This window comes from Balaenoptera acutorostrata, chromosome 2, assembly GCF_949987535.1.
Source record: "Balaenoptera acutorostrata chromosome 2, mBalAcu1.1, whole genome shotgun sequence".
NCBI lineage: Eukaryota > Metazoa > Chordata > Mammalia > Artiodactyla > Balaenopteridae > Balaenoptera > Balaenoptera acutorostrata.
In genome coordinates, this window is record NC_080065.1 from 110,088,958 (window position 1) to 110,107,771 (window position 18,814).

General features: G+C 39.1%; 1 protein-coding gene across 3 annotated transcripts in view; it reads right to left on the reverse strand.

Moving 5' to 3' along the window:
• The window catches only part of CEP120 (centrosomal protein 120), a 77,537-nt gene extending 66,559 nt beyond the window's left edge, over positions 1-10,978 (reverse strand). The window contains exons 1-5 of one of the 3 annotated variants that reach the window (XM_007188484.2): positions 10,844-10,978; positions 10,517-10,594; positions 6,670-6,826; positions 4,900-5,014; positions 1,849-1,990 (exon numbers count right to left, since the gene is read on the reverse strand). In XM_007188484.2, coding sequence (XP_007188546.2) covers positions 1,849-1,990; positions 4,900-5,014; positions 6,670-6,826; positions 10,517-10,565 — 463 coding nt within the window. In that variant the 5' untranslated portion in view covers positions 10,566-10,594; positions 10,844-10,978. Of the gene's footprint in view, positions 1-1,848; positions 1,991-4,899; positions 5,015-6,669; positions 6,827-10,516 lie in introns of those variants that run through there. The other 2 variants (XM_007188483.3, XM_007188486.2) reach the window with 2 other exon arrangements.
• Positions 10,979-18,814: the final 7,836 nt, after the last annotated feature.

Consider the following 18,814-nt stretch of genomic DNA (forward strand, 5'->3'; position numbering starts at 1 on the left):
TGCTGGAACAACTGGACATCCACATGTAAAAAAATGAATATAGACACAGACCTTAAAACCTTCACAAAAATGAACTCAAAATGGATCATAGACCAAAGTGTAAAGTAGAAAACTTTATTAAATCCTAAAAAGACAATATAGGAAAAACCTGGATGACCTTGGGTATGATAATGACCTTTTAGATGTACCACTGTAGGTACAATGCATGAAAGAACTGATGAGGTGGATTTCATTAAAATTTTAAAACTTCTGCTCTACTAAAGACAATGTCAAAAGAACAAGAAGACAAGTCACAGATTGGAAAAAGTATTTGCAAAAGAGACATTTGGTAAAGGACTGTTATCCAAAATATAAAAAGAACTCTTAAAATGCAACAAAACAAAACACACAACCAATTAAAAAATGGGCAAAAGACCTGAACAGACACCTCACTTAAGACGATATACTGATGGCAAGTAAGCACATGAAAAGATGTTAACATCATTTATTACTAGAGAATCGCAAATTAAAACAATGAGACACCACTACACATCTATTAGAATGAATAAAATCCAAAACAGTGACAACACCAAATGCTGACAAGGACATGGAGCAACAAGAACTCTTATTCATTGCTGGTGGGAATGCAAAATGGTACAGTCACTTTGGAAGACAGTTTGTTGGTTTCTTACAAAATTAAATATATTCTTACCATATACTCTTACAGTTTGGCAGTTTCTTATAAAACTAGGCATGCTTTTACCATAGGCTCCAGTAATCACACTCCTTGGTATTTACCCAAATGAATTGAAAACTTAGGTCTGCTCAAAAGCCTGCAGAGATGTCTGTAACAGCTTTATTCCTAACTGCCCCAACTTGGAAGCAACCAAGATATCCTTCAGTAGCTGAGTGTTTAAATAAACAGTGGTACATCCAAACAATGGATTATTATTCAGCTCTAAAAAGAAATGACCTATCAAGCCACAAAAAGACATGGAAGAAACTTAAATGCATATTACTAAGTGAAAGAAGCCAATCTGAAAAGGTTCCATGCTACATGATTCCAACAATACAAGATTCTGAAAAAAACAAAACTATGGAGATAGTAAAAAGATCAGTAGTTGCCAAGGGTTAGAGGGGCGGGAGGATGAACAAGCAGAGCACAGAGGATCTTCAGGGCAGTGAAACTATTCTGTAGGATACTCCAATCATGGATATATGTCATTACACATCTGTCAAAACCTATACAATGTACAATACCAAGGACAAACCCTAATATTAATTATGGATACTGGGTGATAATGATGTGTCAATGTGGGTTCATCGATTTCAACAAATGTACCGCTCTGGTGGGAGATGCTGATAGTGGTGGGGAGGGCTGTGTGTGTGTGTGGATATCTGGGAATACTTAGTACTTCCCACTCAATTTTGCTGTGAGCCTAAAAATGCTCTAAAAAAAAGGTTTATTAATTAAAAAATAAAGGGGGAAAAAAAAATGAAGCTTTTCTTAAACTACAGCTGAGTTAATAGAGACCAGCATAAGCATTTTTGGCTATCCTGCACTCATCCTAGGAAGAAAATTTTCCTAAATAGCAATTTTTATAAACAATATAAAATTCTGCTTTGTTCTGTTATATATATCAAATAAAGAAAAGACAATCTTTCCCTATTTCTAATTTTTGTAAACAAGAGGTAAGAGCAACAAGTGTTCATGTGTAACAATGTCCCAACATTTGTCTGCTGCTCTAGAGTAAGATCAGTTTACACTCCTGCATTTATCTTCCTATAATACCTCCTCCCCTCCCTTCCTCCAGTTCTAGTGCACAGATATAACTTCTCAGAGAATAACCTTAGAGATGATGCACAAACCTCTTCCATCTCGAGGAGGGGCTCCCTTTGCTTTAAAACTATCCACTGGTGCCTTTGTATCTGTTTCCAAAGCAATGCTTATCTGTATCTCAGACTTGAACTTGGTGTATTTATTACTCAGCAACTGGTACCATTTTGGTGCCTAGAGAGTAACAACAAAACAAAACAAAAGCAAAACTCCTTAATTGTTAATAGGAAATATACAGTAGTGGGAAATGTTTTATAAGGTTCTAAATATATTTCCTGTAGTTTCTCAGTACTTTCTCCTCTTTTAAAGTATTTTCTTTCCCCACATTTTCCTCAAAAGAAATTAATCCTGCTTAGGAAACTAACTGAATTTCCTTTTGAAAAAATTAAGTATAAGTTTAGATTGCCTTCCTTGTTTCTACTCCTATGCTTCAACAGGTAATAATATATTAAAGAGGAGGAAACCCAGTATGTGTATTTCTTTCTATCTTCACTCATATCCCCAATCTCACTTCATCCCTTATAACAACAACAAAGACTATCAATTTTCCATTTCCTAACCCCTAATTTTTCACTTTTTCTGTTATACCTTTTCTGCCTGCCACATTTCTGCTTTGTTCTGTTTATATCAAATCAGAAAAAGAAAAGCTTAGTGTTAATAAAAACACTAACAAAATACTTAAGTAAGGTCTAATGGTAGAGTTCTGGGTTATGAACCATGTATTTGACTGATACTGAAATATAAAGGGTTTCTCACAGAATGAGGTATCCTCAATTACCTGAATAGCCACCTCCTCCCCCAAACCGCAAGGTAACCTCAAGACTTCTCATACCGAAATCAAAATCTCATGGCCCAAGACCACGTGTATCATTAGTGAAGAGGCACCATTTCAGTACCTGTAAACAGCATTCTTACTCTGACCACTGTAATATAAAGGCATAGGAACTGGTGCTTATAGTGATCAAAACCAAAAACTGCAGCTTTATATTCAAATTATGTTTGTAAGTAAAACAGAGTGAACTAGCCCACAGGTATTTTAAAAAAATCCACAACCAAGTTTTTTTAAAGGCAAAAACTCAGTCTCTTGCTGTATTTCTTATGACAAATATTTTCTAATTTTAAGTATAAGCCTGGAAAAAAAGATTTTTAGCTGTTCACAGGATTTATGATATATTTTTGTTATTAACTCAGAAAAAGAAATCAAGGCTCGTCTGTTTGTGTTTATTTATAGAGAATAATTTATCTTGAAATTCAAATATTCTACTATCCAACTTCAAATATTTCTTCTGCTGGCAAACAGAAGACATTAAACAAGACAATATTTGGTTTTCCCAAAACTAACATAATTTTAAAAAATTTCTCCTTAACTTTGTTCACCAATACGATGACAAACTGCCCTCAAGGGCTAGACAAGGGGAAAAGGAACACCAAAAGCATTTAGAGGCATGATCTCAGCTCAGATATCCTCCTCCTAAGAGGATTTACCTTCTCTTTAACCAAAGCAACTGCAGAAGTATTCAGGGTCTAAGCTTAAAGAAGGAAAACCTTTTTCAGGACTTGGGGGCAGAGAGGTGATGAGTACCTAAGGATAGAGGAGAAACAAGTCCTCTTTTAAAGCCGTTCAGTTTCTTTTGAATAATTCCAAATTTGGGCCAGGCTGACTGGCTCATCTGCAAATACACACATACCCTTGTAGATATTGTAAGTTCAGTTCCAGACCACCACAATAAAGTGACTATTGCAATAAAGTGAGTCACATGAATTTTTTAGTTTCCCGGTGCATACAAAAGTTATGTTTACACTATCCTGTAGTCTATTAAGTGTGCAGTAGCATTATGCCTAAAAAAACAATGTACATACCTTATTTAAAAGGTACTTTATTGCTAAAAATGCTAACCATCATCTGAGCCTTCAGTGAGTCATAATCTTTTTACAACAGTAACATCAGAGATCACTGACCACAGATCACTGTAACAAATATAATAATGAAAATGTTTGAAACATTACAAGAATTACCAAAATGTGAGCAAATGCTGCTGGAAAACAGCCCCAACAGATCTGCTTGACATAGGGTTGCCACAAACCTTCAATTGGTTTAAAAAAAAAAAAAAAAAAAAAGTATCTGTGAAGCACAGTAAAGTGAACTGCAATAAAACAAGGTATGCCTCTATCATTGCTATCAATACCAAAAATGTTAGTAACAGGTAAATTTTTCTTCACAGAATCCTAATTTAAGATTCAAATCAATTGAGGACTTTAAAATAAAAGAGAAGAATTTTTTTTTTACTTTATTTTCTTAAGAAAGTTGGACCAAAAAAAGTCATTAGGAAAAACTGAAAGTTAGAATTTCTAAAGTCAATAACATACAAAAAAGGTTGTAAGATATTTTAAAAGACATAAGAAGCATTTTCAATAACAAAAAGCACAGGAATCAAGACCCAGAGTTGTTCTTCCTTCCTGTGGTGGGAGTACTATTTACATAACAAGTGTTTTTCAAGAAATTCCCTTCCTCTAACTACTACATAAGGAATGCAAGGAGCGGGAAGCAGGGAAACCAGTTAGAAGGCTACTAGTAAGACAGCCAAGGTAAGAAGGACAGAGAGTGGCTTAAGTTGAGATGGCAGTGTGAAAATGCAGAATAGCAGATAGATCAGGAGGCAAAACCAACTGAAAAGGGTGGCCAAGGAGGCCAGGAAAGGGACGTGTCAAGGAAGACTTCTATATTTCTAGCTCGCCTCACTGGTAGGAGGGTGGTGACCATCCACTGAAGCAAGGAACTCTAAAAGAGGCACACCTTTGAAGGTGAAGTGCAGGAGCTGAACGTGTTAAAGGTAATAGCAACTTGAACACAGACTTGAACTCAGAGAGAAGTTTCTTTGAGAAAGATGGTTCTAGGCCAAAAGAATGACCAAAAGGTCAGGATTTTCTAAATCAAGTTCATCATAAGAACTAAGAACTACCATATTGGCTCAAGCCCATGATCTATTAGGTCCAATATTCCATGTCCTTTCCATCAATCTGTTATCTATTGAATATAACCAACTGTTTACATAATCAGTAACAAAACATCAAAAGGTCAGTACCTGCTTTGTTTCTTGAGCAGTTCTTAGGTCTAGAACAATGTAACCTATAGTTTCCCTGGATGAAGATAAAGGATCCAAGGCAAAACAATGGAGTTTGATAGGAGTACGCTGTAGCCTGCAACGTAACAATTTATGTGATAAATAAAATCGCTTTTGCTTAATACTGAACTTTCTATTAGCTTTGAAAAAGCAGCCTACTACTATCAAGACAATTATACTTTTGTTGGATAACCTATATCTATTCTATACTTTCTGAAAAACTCTTCAACTGGCATGAACTATTAATTATGTCTACTTATCTATACACCAACTAAAGTCATATACAAAACATGTCAAAAATTTTAGTCTCTCTCATCGAAGAAGCTAACATCTAGATCAATGTTTCTCAAGCTTCTGTAACATACAGAACTCTTTTAAAGTCAAAAGTTACCATGAATTGTCAAGATTGATTTTAAATTGTCTTTCTTAGACTGTCACACACACATAAAGCTTCAAATACACACGCATATGTGCTTATAGCTCTTTTTGTTGCTAAAAAAAAGGAATAAACTTAAGAATTAAATGCCATAATATCACAAATTATTAAAATTAACAACAATTCAATGTACTACATGATACGGTCATATAAGCATGACCTTCACTGGTATAACATGGCTTCTTTTGAGTCTGGAACCCCTATAATGACTCACTCATATAGTAAGCTGATTGGATTTTGCCATCACTGTCATCTAATGGAACGACTATGAAGCCTGCACTTGGCACAAAAATCATCATTTCTATATTTAATTTATCTGTGTTATTTTCTCAGTCTACAAAATACAGAGTGGTACCATTTTGCACTAACACAATTAGATACACAACCACCAAGACAGGCACTAATATATCAAGTCTCTGTCTGAGCAGATATTCCAGAAGTCACTGAGATGAAATACAAAATTCTAATATCCTCTAGGAACTTGATACCCTTTCAAATAAGTCCATGGACTAATCTAACAATAGAAGAAATTAAATTTCTCCTTGTTTTCATTTTTTTAACTTGGTACTTTTATTTCATTTAGTACTAAGAAAGAACAAATATTAAAGAGATTCTATGTTCCCCAGAGGAAACATATTTTCAATTATTTTTAAAATAAAAGTATTAGTGTTCTTGCCTGCTCTGGTCATCATAGTTCATGAAATAATAAGAAGCTATAACTTTAAATATGTTTTATATACCAATAAAGTATTTAAAGGTCTAAAATCAAGTGTAAAATTAGAAAGAATACCTTATATAATTACTATATATATATATATCTATATATCCTTGGCAAGCCAGGTAAAATATACAATAAATTTAATAAAAATTACAGTGAATTCCAACCCACATTTAATAGTGGGTAGGCATCATGATGGCACTTCTAGAATATTTATTCTCTCAGACATTAGCAAAAAAAGAAAGAAAAAAAGCAAGCTAAGCTAAGTGTAGTGGTTAAAAGCTTAGCTCTGGAGTTGAACTGGCTGCTGGGCTCTACCACTGTCCAGCTGACTGACTTAAGGCAAGTTACTTAACCTCTTAGGCCTCAGTTTTCTCACCTGTAATACGGGGGAAATAATACCTACTTCATAGGGTTAGTCTGATGTTTAAATGAATTACTGTTGCAAAGTACTTACAAATTTCCTGACACATTAAAAAACCACTCAACAAATATTACTGTTATCTACTTAGACATATATATGTATTTATTTATAACAGACTGAAAAAGAGCCAAACAAATTGAAGATAACAGTCACCTGTGCTGATGAAGGGCTTTCCTGTCAATTTCCCAGGCTAACTCAGTAGCAAATTCTGGGTGGTCAGTATGGTCCACAGGATCAGTAGCCAACTGTTCTCCATCAAACTTTGCTTCTACTACAAGCATATGTTTTGGACGTTTGGGGAAATGGCGACCTAGAAAAAAAACACTGTACAGGTTAACCACAAGTGTACAAGAGTCAAATATGATCATTTAGCATGTGTTTTAAAAACTGACATATGTTAACAGTGGTTGACTTGTATAGTCCATAAACTACCTCACTAGCACATACTCACATATACACTCAAATTCATGATTCATAAAAAACGTTTATCAAATTGAAAGCTATAATTAATAAATTAGTGCTTCTCTAACACTAATGTGCAACGAATTACCCAGGAACCCTGTTAAAATGTAGATTATGGTTCAGTAGGTCTGGGGTGGGCCAGAGAGTCTGCATTTCTAACAAGAGCCCAGGAGATGTCCATGGTGTTGTCCTTGGTTCACACTGTGAGCAGCAATGATCTTAATAACATTTAGAATTAAAGAGTTAAAAATGTGATTACACCAATTTTAGATATTACGATACCAGTACTTAATATAGAACAGTTAAATCATCTGAAGAGTTGAGAAATAAATTAGCAAAAACAAATTTACCTGCATCTTAATTTTCCTGCTAACACAGTTAAGAATACCTTACAAATTAGCCAAAGGAAAATAAACACATTTATTCATTCATGTTATTTTCAAGTACAATGTTGTATATTATCAAGAAATATTAAAATATTCTATCTACACATTACTGTTCATTTGTACTGCCTGACCTCATTCCTTTACTGTTTGTTGAAGGTATATTCAAAGTCGAGTATTAACGCCAGAAAATGGGATGCAAAAAGAGTAAAACAGAGTACTTGTTCTTGAGCAATTGCGGGTCTAGTGGAAAGCGACAAACTTAGAACATGAAACCAGAAAGCTAAAAAACTAAGAAAGAAGCACTAAGAATCTTACAGCCAACATGTTTACAGGTCTGGTGAGGGGGATTTCGGTGAGGAGGATTTCAGTTAGGGGAGTTTTAACCACTGTTAAGTAAATATATCCCTGCTGCTACTCACCCTGCTACAAGCCACTTAGTAAGGAATTAAGCTGGCCAGAAAGAGCTTGATTGCAAACCTGTGAGTTTCTACCTGATGTTCTCATTTGAAACTCCCTATTAAGAGTCTTACCACATATGGCATGGCTCTCCCAATTAGCACTAATTGAAGGCCTCTCGCTGGACCTCATTTTCAGCTGCTCTGAAAGATCACTAAGTTTCCCAATTGAATTTCATATATGTCAAAAAACCCTGTATTTTCAGACTATCCTAACTACAACCTCCAATAAGCTTGAAAACAGAGGATAAGCAATAGAACAAACAGGTGCCTGCCTCGTCCCAAAGACAATGAATACCTTGAGAACAGAGACCCTGTCATTTTCGTCCTTGGAATCCAGTAAATAGCCCAAAGTTTGCTCATAGTAGAAACCCAATCATTTTATTTTGAATAAAGGGCATTTCTAGAAATGTAGTCAAGAAATTGCAAGCAGCTCTATGTAGTTGAAGGACTGGGAACACATGAAAATATGGCAGGAGGGGAGATGAGGCTGAAAAGATAGGCAACAGGTCTACCACAAAGGGCCATGTACGCCACTCTTAAGTATAGACCTTACCCCTCAGCACACCGAAGGATTTTAAGAAAATTAGATTTGCATTTCAGAAGGGTTATCCCCAGACAGTAAGGTGGACACTAAGTGTTTTCTGAAAAGAAAACATTCATGAAACAGACTACTGAGAAGATTACTACAGTAGATTAGGTGGATAATGACGGCCCCAAAGCAAGGCACCCACAATGGAAACTCGTTCATTTAAAAGTTTATATGAAGCACCTACTATTATTTGAAAAATAAAATCAACACTCAGTGACCATTTATAAGTTGGGGAAGGAGAGGGAATGCAGGCAGATGATGACTCCCAGGGTCTTGGCTTGAGGCAACAGCATGGTTACAATGAATGAAAATACAAACACAAGAGGAGGAACAGCTTGGAGGACCGTGGGCCAGTTTTACATATGTTTGTAGCAACACCTAACCGACCTTCCTGACTCCAGGTTCTCTTCCCTGCATGCTGCTACTAAACTACATTTACAAAAAAACTTTTTCTTACTTAGGAATATATGCTGGCTCCCTATTTTTTAGAACATTAAATCTAAATTCCTTGGCTTTCAAGATCCTCCAAGGCCTATTCACTCTATCTGTACAAGCTTATTTCTTACCACAATATTCCTGAATATTCACCTTCCTTGGGTCTGGTCACCTTGCTGACCTCTTCACTGTTCCACCCACCATGCTCAATCCCACAGTGGCCTGGGTTGTCTCATCTTCCGGAATGACTTTCTTCTATCCTCGCTTATCTAAAGCTTACCTACCACTCAAGGCATTTCAGCCATCATCCTCTCCCACCTCCAAAACCTGCGTTTACAGCCCGTATCATTTATTTTTATTTTATTTATATTACATCCCAACATATGTCCTGCACGTTAATTTGATCTCCCCAAGGAGACAGAACCCTACAACCTTGAAGGGAGAGAGCGCTTTACATTTCTGTTACCTCATAGCATGGGCACAGTTCCAAGTCCAAAAGCTTATGTTCACCAAATTACAATGGGATTTCAGTCCTATGTCTTTAAACAGTCAGTAACCTAACAATTAAATCTGCCCCAACACTAAAGCTTCTGGTCAGCCTTCTCTTCCACAACTCAAAATTTGGGTTTGTAATGTTTTCTTTCCTCTCACCACCCAAATGGGGCCAGGCCTCCACAAGATACCTCCCATGGCAGGGCAGGGGTCCCCAGCCATTCCTCTCACCACTCAAGATGACTTCTTCGCGTCCTGTTATTCAAAACCTATCCTCAATTTACCAATCAACTCCTATACCCTCCACTTTCCTGCAACCTGCTCTCCAACCACACTGAATTCAAGCAATCAAAGAACATGCTTTGTTTTTCTATACCTTAAACATGCCACTGGCTCTTCCCTTTGCCTGGAACGCCCTTCCTTCCTTTTTTTTCGCCTGACAAATTTCTAATCATCCTTTAGGACCCAAATAAATGTCACTTCCTCTGGGAAACCCTTCCCAGCTTCCCCAGACAGAGGTGGTCCTTCTCTCTTCCACATCATGATGAATTATTTAAATTATTTACTGTTCTCCATGCTATTCCCTTAGCTTTTAGAACCAGGACTATTTTACTCTTCCATTCCCAGCACAGTGCCTGACACTCAGTGAGTCTCCAAATAAATAAATGTCACTCATTCAACAAACCAAACTTCGAGGCATGTGTAATAGACCCTCTCGACAACTGTAGTCCTCTACGTCCCCCGTCAAGAGCTGTAAAGGGAATAGCCACCGCAACACTTCTGAAAATGCAGGAAACGTGTATTTGAGTCAAAGCAAAGTTCTCACCAACGGTACTACCAGGAGGTTGCTGAACAGAACGTGCTTTCCAGGCACATTTTCGGCTCATAATATAAGACATCAACGTGCTGCCTCTGATGGAAATCGTTTTTCCAACATTCTCTGGGTCTACGGCTAGTCACGCTAAATATCACCTATCCCTAATAGCTCTCATACTCCCTGGAGGGATTTTTAAATCAACTGCCCAACAGACCTCACTGTGTACAACTTTGAAGAAGTCTCTGGGGACGGCACAAACAAAGATGACAGGGCTTTTCAGGTTAACAAAGCCTCGGTCCCATACTACTCTGTTAAAATTCAGGAAGCAGCAGTCGCAAACGCCAAGTCCCGGGCCACTCACCTTCTAGGATGGACACGACGATGAGCAGTTGGTCGGACTTGGAGACCATGGTCGCGGTCGGCGGCCCGCAGGCGGGGTCTGCTGGGAGGAAGAGGAGCCCGGGTGAGTGGCTGGCAGCCCGCGACCCCCGGCTGGACTCCCGCCGAGGCTCCCGCCACCCGCCTGCGGCCCGGGACACCCGGACCACGCTCTGCGGTCCGCCTGCAGCGCGCCCGGCTCCCCGGCCCCGGGCCGCCAGTCCACCCGCAACCCGGCCCCGACTCAAAAGCCGCTCGGCCACCCGGCCCGGCCTGCTTCCAGGCAGACGCGAGTGCGCCGCCTGAGGACCTTTTGCCGCCTGCGTAGTAGCTTTTTAAACGCCCGGGTAGCCGCCGCGGCCAACGCCGCGCCCCGCTTCCACCTAGCAACCAGGCCCGCAGGCCCACAGCCCGGGCGAGGCTGGAGGACAAAGGGTCATAGAAACCAGGGCAGTCGAGGATAGAACGCCCCTCAGCCCGCTTCGCCTCCTACCCTTTTACGCAAAGTTCCAGAGCCCTGAGGAGAAGACTAGCCATTACCTCACAGCGCCCCCTGCTAGCCGGACGGAGGAAAGCGAGCAATATGGTGGAGACCAACTGCGCAGGCGCACCACTGCAGTAAACGCTTCCGGAAGTTCCCCAGAAATGAAAGTGGATTTGTTCTCTGCTCCACGCCCTAGACATAGCCTGGGAAATATGTCAATAGAGATTACAAAAAAAAAAAAAAAAAAACACTAGCTCTGTTCAAGCCTCCATTGTCAACACTGCTTAAAAGTTAAGTCACAGAAAAATAATGATTTAAGTTTGAACTCTAAAATCAGCTAAAATTGCCCTCGCGCGGCTGCTCAAGTTTCCATGCTTTGTAAACAAGTAGCGTCAATACGGTAATTGCTGTAAACTGTTAGCGGTGACGTAAGCTCTCTGAGAATTTCCTGTCCAGTAAAACTTACCCTAAAACAAAAACATTGTCACGTGGGCCGGGGAATTAAAGGTATACGTTCTTCTACCCCCTGACAACAAAGTAATGAGCAAAATCAAGACCAGAATAAAAAAGGCAGCTAAAAGCTGTAAACCGACATTTTCCCCTTTCTACCCCTTCTCCCCCACAAACTTCAGGCTTTATTTTAGGAAACATTAGAAATCTTTCGGAGGGCACCTAGTTTGAAACTGGATCTTGGGCGGGATAGGTGGGAGGGAGGAGGAAGAGAGAACAATTTCCACTCCTTCACCCCCCTCAACCCCAACCTCCGCTTTGTGCCCCAAAGAAAAGGAAGATGTGGAGACCAGACTACTTCTGAGACCCTTTCAGGCCCCTTCAGAGCCCTCCCTGATATAAAGCATTATGCAAAATAAAATCAAAGTAGTGATCTACTTTGGGTTCATCATTGAACAATACATTCCCTTGCGGAAAATGTCAAACACTCAAAAGTAGGTAGAATAATATAATGAACCAGTAGGTACTCAGAACGCAGCTTCAGAAATTGTCAACTAAAGATCAATCATCTTCATCTGTTGCAGAGGAGCAGGGATTTGAAGGAAATCCCTAAGGCCAAATCAATTCATCTCATTCAATATGTACCGCTAAAAGATAAAGATTTTTTAAAAATATCTTAAAATATTAGATACTTAACCACAATTGCATTATTACACCTTAAAAGTTAACAATAATTCCTTAATACAATTAAATATACACTGTTCAAATTTCCCTGATTGTCTCATAATTTTTTTCAGTTGGTTTGCTCAAATCAGGACCCAGACAAGTTCCAAAACACAATGTATTTGGTTGATCTATCTCTTGCCACTTTTAATCTATAGGTACTCGCCTCCACTTTTTTTTTTTTTCTTTGAAACTCTTCATTTAGAAACTGGCCACGTAATTTTATAGAGTTCACCACTGTCAAAATTTTGTTGATGCAATACCAGTGTTGTTATTTAACATATCCTCTGTTGAGCAGTCTAATAAATATGTCCACATTGACAATACTCAAAGAATATTAGCAAACAGATGAACAACAACAAGCAAAATACAAGGTTATCAGTGGTGTAAAACACTACTTAGCCTTAAACTCTAGAAAAAGGGAGGTCAAAGCATGAGACTAAGGGTCTCCAATGGAAAGAGATCAGAGTTTGGGACCTACGTCTGCCAATTTACGTGCTGGGTTACCTTAAGCAAGTCACTTTATCTGTTTTAGCCTCAGTTTCAGCTATACAGTGGTAGCATAGATGATGCCTTAGTTTAGGACTTAAATGTAGTAAATGCCATTTAGTTGTTACCTTTTTATATGAACAATCTCAGACCTTAAATAGTAGCTGTAAAAGAACTAGGAACTGCCATCAATATACCTCATTGTTTTGCTTTAGGATATCTACCAGGGCTGAAAACCTGGATTGTAAACCATCACTGAATGCCAGAGAATAATCTCAGCTCAGAAAAAAATCTGACAAATCATCGACATAAACTAAGAAACTTTTTCACGTGGTAAAATTTTCACATGGTTCTCGTTCTCTGGATTTTTCCCCCAAAACAACACTATTACTTCTAAAATCACCTCATCACAGCTAATGAAAAGTCATCAACTTAGTTGGCATGGTTTTTTTGTCTTTACAACTACAAAACTAATGACATGAAATTTCTCATTTATCCCACCTAGAAATGGAATTATAATTCTATCAGCATCTAGAGCCTCCGTATCTGATATTCTACAATCTAATTTCCTCTCATATGTGATATTTAGCAGTAATAACTTCAGTTCTTGCATAAATCATCGTATTTTAGCCTAAATTCATGAGAGAAAATTTTGTTATAAGTTTATAAAGTATCAATACTGTTTCAAAATACATAAGTGCTAATAAGATATAAAATTTGTGTCTATTACATAATGTGAGATTCATTACACTGTAAACATGCAAATTCAAACTAACAAGTTTGATTAAATGCTTGATTCTGAAATCATGTTTGTCAACCTAAAAGCTTATCATATTAGGTAGCTTTCTATTTCTAGGGATTTCCCAGAACCAAACAAAGCATTTTTGACTCATTTCAAGCCTTTCTTTTTCTGTAGCTATTTTACATCCCGGCAAACCACTTTCCTAGTAGTATGTCTCTATATTTCTTATCAACAGTTCTGAGGCCACCACAGGAGGGATCATGAGCTGTGTTCCCCTTCCTCAGCCCCTTGCCTCTTCTTGTCCCCTCCCCACATACTCACACGTTCACACTTAGTAAAATTTAAGGCAAGCTCCAAGGACTAATAAAACTAACATATCTAGGGCTTCCCTGGTGGCGCAGTGGTTGAGAGTCTGCCTGCCAATGCAGGGGACACGGGTTCGAGCCCTAGTCTGGGAAGATCCCACATGCCGCGGAGCAACTGGGCCCGTGAGCCACAACTACTGAGCCTGCACGTCTGGAGCCTGTGCTCCGCAACAAGAGAGGCTGCGATAGTGAGAGGCCCGCGCCCCGCAATGAAGAGTGGCCCCGCTTGCCGCAACGAAGAGTGGCCCCGCTTGCCGCAACTAGAGAAAGCCCTCGCACAGAAATAAAGACCCAACACAGCCATAAATAAATAAATTAAATAAATTTTTTAAAAAAAACAAAACTAACATATCTATTGAATAACTGCTATTTGTAAAAGCATGGTGCCGCCCTGACCTTCAAGAGGTGCTTAGAAAATAGCCTCCTTCTAGAAAAGGGAGCAGGAATAGACTTAGTAACTAGTACTCACTTAGTGTCAAGGTGACTTCCAATCTAGGGTCTGATCTCATTAAACTTGGTCATTAATTTCTGTGCCTTTAATCCCTTAAAGAAGGGCCACTAACATCTATGGCAGTAGAGACAATGGAGCCCCATAGGAAAGAGTCATACATACCTGCATTCCAAGTTTCTCAACCTATCAACCTTGCGGATTAGCCAAAATCACTTTGCCCTGAACCTGTTTTCCCATCAGTTAAACAGGGTTAGTCATCCTCACCTCACATGGTTTTTGTGAGCATTAAATGGCATTGCCTCTTTTAAGGGCCTAGGATGCGATGAAATCTCTGAATATGGTAGCTATTTTTATTGTGAATGTGGAGGGATAATTTATTCTGCTATTATTTTGTGATTTGTTCCTTTTCTGGTTCTTCAGAAATAACCAGATCCTCTATATCCCCCCACCTATGCCTATATGTATGTTCTAGGGGTAATATCCCCCCATACAGCCCCTCTCCTTGCCTTTTGTGAAAGACCACAGCAGAACCTTCCAAAGTCAGATACTCCTCATGTCAGGCAGGTGCTGTTAACTAGTGCAGTGGGCTGGGCCTGGCCTGAGCAGAAGCAAGGACAGCCCTTCTCTGCCCCAGCTGGCTATTGTCATGCAGTAAAAGTCAGGTTTTCCAAATTTCCATAAGAAGCTAGCATTTTAGATATTTACGTGAACCGATTCAGTTTTTAAATGCTGGTAACTAATTTCAGTTTAAAGAAAAAAAAAAAAAAAAACCAACCCACTGCAGGAGCCAAGCCAAAACTTCTGCCAGCCACAGGTTAGTTACCAACACCACACTTCATCCCCCACTCCCAACCTAAATTCATGAAGGTGGTTCTAATAGCTGTCCCTGACAGGCAGCGGAAAGAGAGTGGTAAGGAAAGGAGAAGAGGTTGCCTTTGGCTGGGAAGGAGAGGAGTGAAGGGGAACGTGGTGGGGACCCACATTCCACTTCTTGGCAAACCCCTCAGGAGGGGACGGAAATGGGGAGGGAAGTGAGGAGTTAGGCCCCAATTTATCATCCTTGGCACAGGTTCTTATGCCCCTAATTTCACATAGAATCAGCAAATTCACTAGACTTCAAGGGCTTGGATGAGAGACAGCTGAGCAGTGACCAGCAAGGGCAAAAATTTTCAAGGCTTCCTCAATATTTACTCGGTGTAAGAACCTTAGCACCTTTGCACAACATTTTGTGCGTGGATGAGGGGAGCTCCAATGATGACTGAAATGGAATTTCTGCTGTTGGAAGGAGCTTCGGATTGAAATTAAGAGTCTAAAGAAAAGCAACATTTCTGGCACTCTCTCCTATGTGGAGTAAGCTTCACGGGGTTACTTTAGGCTGAGATGAGCTTTGAGCCACCCTGTCATGGTATGTTGTCACAGTGGCTCTCTCTGAGGCAAGGTGTAGAGTAGAGGGTGGGAAAATGCCCCCTACTCGAGACAGAAGAGCTGGAGACACTCCTGGAACTGTGGAAAGGGCTGCAGGCCGATAGAAAATGCTGCTCAGTTTTGCTTTGCAAAGACTATGCCAGCAGTAGAGTGCCCACATACTAGGGGCAGCAGACTTTCAGGGGTCCATTTTAGGGGTAGAGGATAGAACAGATGGTAGACGCTGGGATGAAAGACCCGCCACAGTAACATTGACATTGAGAAACATTATGTGACACTGTGGGACTTTGCTTCACCTATTATGTAATGTCTGATGTGTTTTTTTGGTTTGTTTTTGTTTGTTTGTTTTTCTCTAAAAAGCTCCCTTTTGAAAAGCTGAAACCAATACTGGTGGAAGAGCTGATGCCAGCCTACTCAGCTGTCTGGTGGAGAAATTCCCCAGGCTTCTGGGTGAGTGTTTGGCCCATAGAAGTCTGACCCCACTAAATGGTAACAGAGTCTTCTGTGCTAAAAGATATCCCTGACACAAGAGTTCTATTTAATGCTGATGTTACAAGTACACCTGAAGCGTATAACACTATTCCCTACCTCACTGTGTTAGAGTGAACCAACCACAACAAATTACATAAAAATAATTACAGCCCCCCCCTTAAATTAAGAGAAAGGCTCTAAACATATGGCCTGGATTCAGAGAAGACAGAAGCCTCCCTTAACTTCTCGCCCACATCCCTAAACCGTAGCACAAGCAGCTCCCCTAGTCAGCAGCTAGCAAGCTGCATCACACCATTTCATGAGTGGTACAACAAAACTGTTATCCCATGCGATTTTGCTTAAATCATAATACTATACTTCCCGAATTTTTGCATGTGTTCCTGCTGCCAACATAATACTTTTTATTTGCATAAATATGTGCTTTTCCAAGCAGGTTCTAGTGAGCACAACAAGAACTCACACATGTGTCCCAGGAGAAACTCAGCATTGAGCCGGGAGCCACTCAGAGGGCATCAGGGATGGATGGATCTTGAACCAAGAAAGAGCAACAGACAAGGGAGGACCACACCTGTATCTGCTGAGTTAGGGATACTTGCAGTCTTTCTGCATCTTTGATCCCAATTCTTTGGAGAAAGAAAAGAGAGGAAGAAAGAGAGGAAAGGGAATGGAACAGTTGATCCCATTCCTTTCCCAATCTAAATTACTTAAATGGAAACTTCACTGAAACAGGGAGGGCCGGAGGAGATGAGATTGCAAACAGATGTGAGGTAAAATTTTCAATTGGAAATAAATTGGACTGAACTGATATTTTAATAGCTGAAAGTGATCAGAAAGCTGTGGGGTCTGACTAAGCTGTCATAAAGGGATGGGAGAAGGAAACTCTATGCTGCATAGTTGAAAGCAGTAACTGGAGAAAAATGGAATCATTTCATATTTGTACCCTGACCTAAGTTCTGATTGTTGAACAAACCAGTCATTTGATGATGATGATGATGATAATAATAATAATATTCTACTGACTCTTCTGATCTTTCCAGCAACATTATGGAGAATAAAGCAGGATTTTTACCACTTTTCAACAGATAGGAAAATCTGAAGTTGGATAACTTGAACAATTTGATAACAATCAGAGGTCAGGTCCTCTGAATGCTTCTGTTAAGCTACCCTAGTGATTCTCAAACTGGGGTACACATATGACCTGAGAACATGGAACTGTGCCAGAACTCTGGAGTAGAAATTTCTATATCACATTGTGGGGCAACAATGTTAAACAGTGGTGAGAAATGAAAACATGTTTTTTATATTAAAACAAGCATGAAACTATATGGATACAATAAACATTTTGCATGATTTTTAAAGATAGAACATAACACTTCAAAGAAGTTTGTTTTGGACTACACGGTCGGCCTTCACCCCACCCAGACTCCGTCCATGTTAACCCTCCTCTCCAGTTAGTGGGTAATTTAGTGGACCCTTTGAAAAGCCCCTCACTTACATTCTTGAGCTAGATTCACCTTTAAAGCTGTTTGCAATAGTGAAAGGAGGAAATACAATGTCCAGGGGGAAGTAATATCCTACTTCCACATGACACTCCACGGGGTTAGAGAAGATTAAAGTCATCCTAATTATATGTTGAAATCGTTTTTATTTCAGTGCAGTGAATGAAGTTCTTAGGAAGGTTGACTTTGATATTCTAGTCACGCCAGATTTAAATGGTTGGACATTTTCAGCTGAGAGGTACTCTTAGAATAGTTGAGTGTGATAACGGAATATTAATGCACTTTGTTAATTTTCACAATTGTGAATTGTTTTTTATCATAAAAATAATTAATGTCCCAGATGAGAGCTGACTACAAAGTAAAAAGGCAGTGATTTAAAAAAATTTTTTTTGGCTAAAAACTGCAACATTAACGTTGAGTGGCTTATCCTAATGGTAACCAGAAATATACCATCTTCCAAATATCATTTAATGTAAATTCCAGTAAGTTAGAAAACATGTCTATTTTGTTCATTGTCCTATTGCTAGTGCCTGGAAGAGTGCTGAGTAAATTTGTAGTAGAGGCTCAATAGACTCTTATTAAGTAAACAAGCCAAATTTACAACAATCATAGAATTATATCTGCATCAGTGATAGAGAGTAATAGAGATGTAATTCGTACATGTGCAGAGGACAGAGGTGAATACATAATTCGGTGCAGCTCAAGAAATGTAGCTGTGAAATTTTCTTGATCAGATTGTACCAACCATTCTCTGATACATTAAAAACACTGTGTAATCCATTTAGTTTCAGCAACTTTTTAACAATATGAAAAGAAATGATTTACTGGACTACAGGAGAGAAGAAAGACCTACAGTGGTGCTTTGGGAAAGGCTCAAAGGCTAAGATGACAATAAAGAGATGATTTTGCAAGGACGTCAGGGATGAAAGTCAGTGAGTTACCCTTGAAAAAGTGATTATTCTACACGTGTTAAGAGGAGAAAGAGGAAAAATTGAAGGAAAAAAAGATATAATATTAAATTCTTTGTTTCATTAGTGTTCTCAAGAAGCCTGACAAGGAAAGAGGATTACTCCATTAAGGAGTGAGAAGGATACTTAAAATAAGAAAAATGAACTATTTTAAAATCTAGACTTCTGCAGAATTTAAACCAATAGTTATACA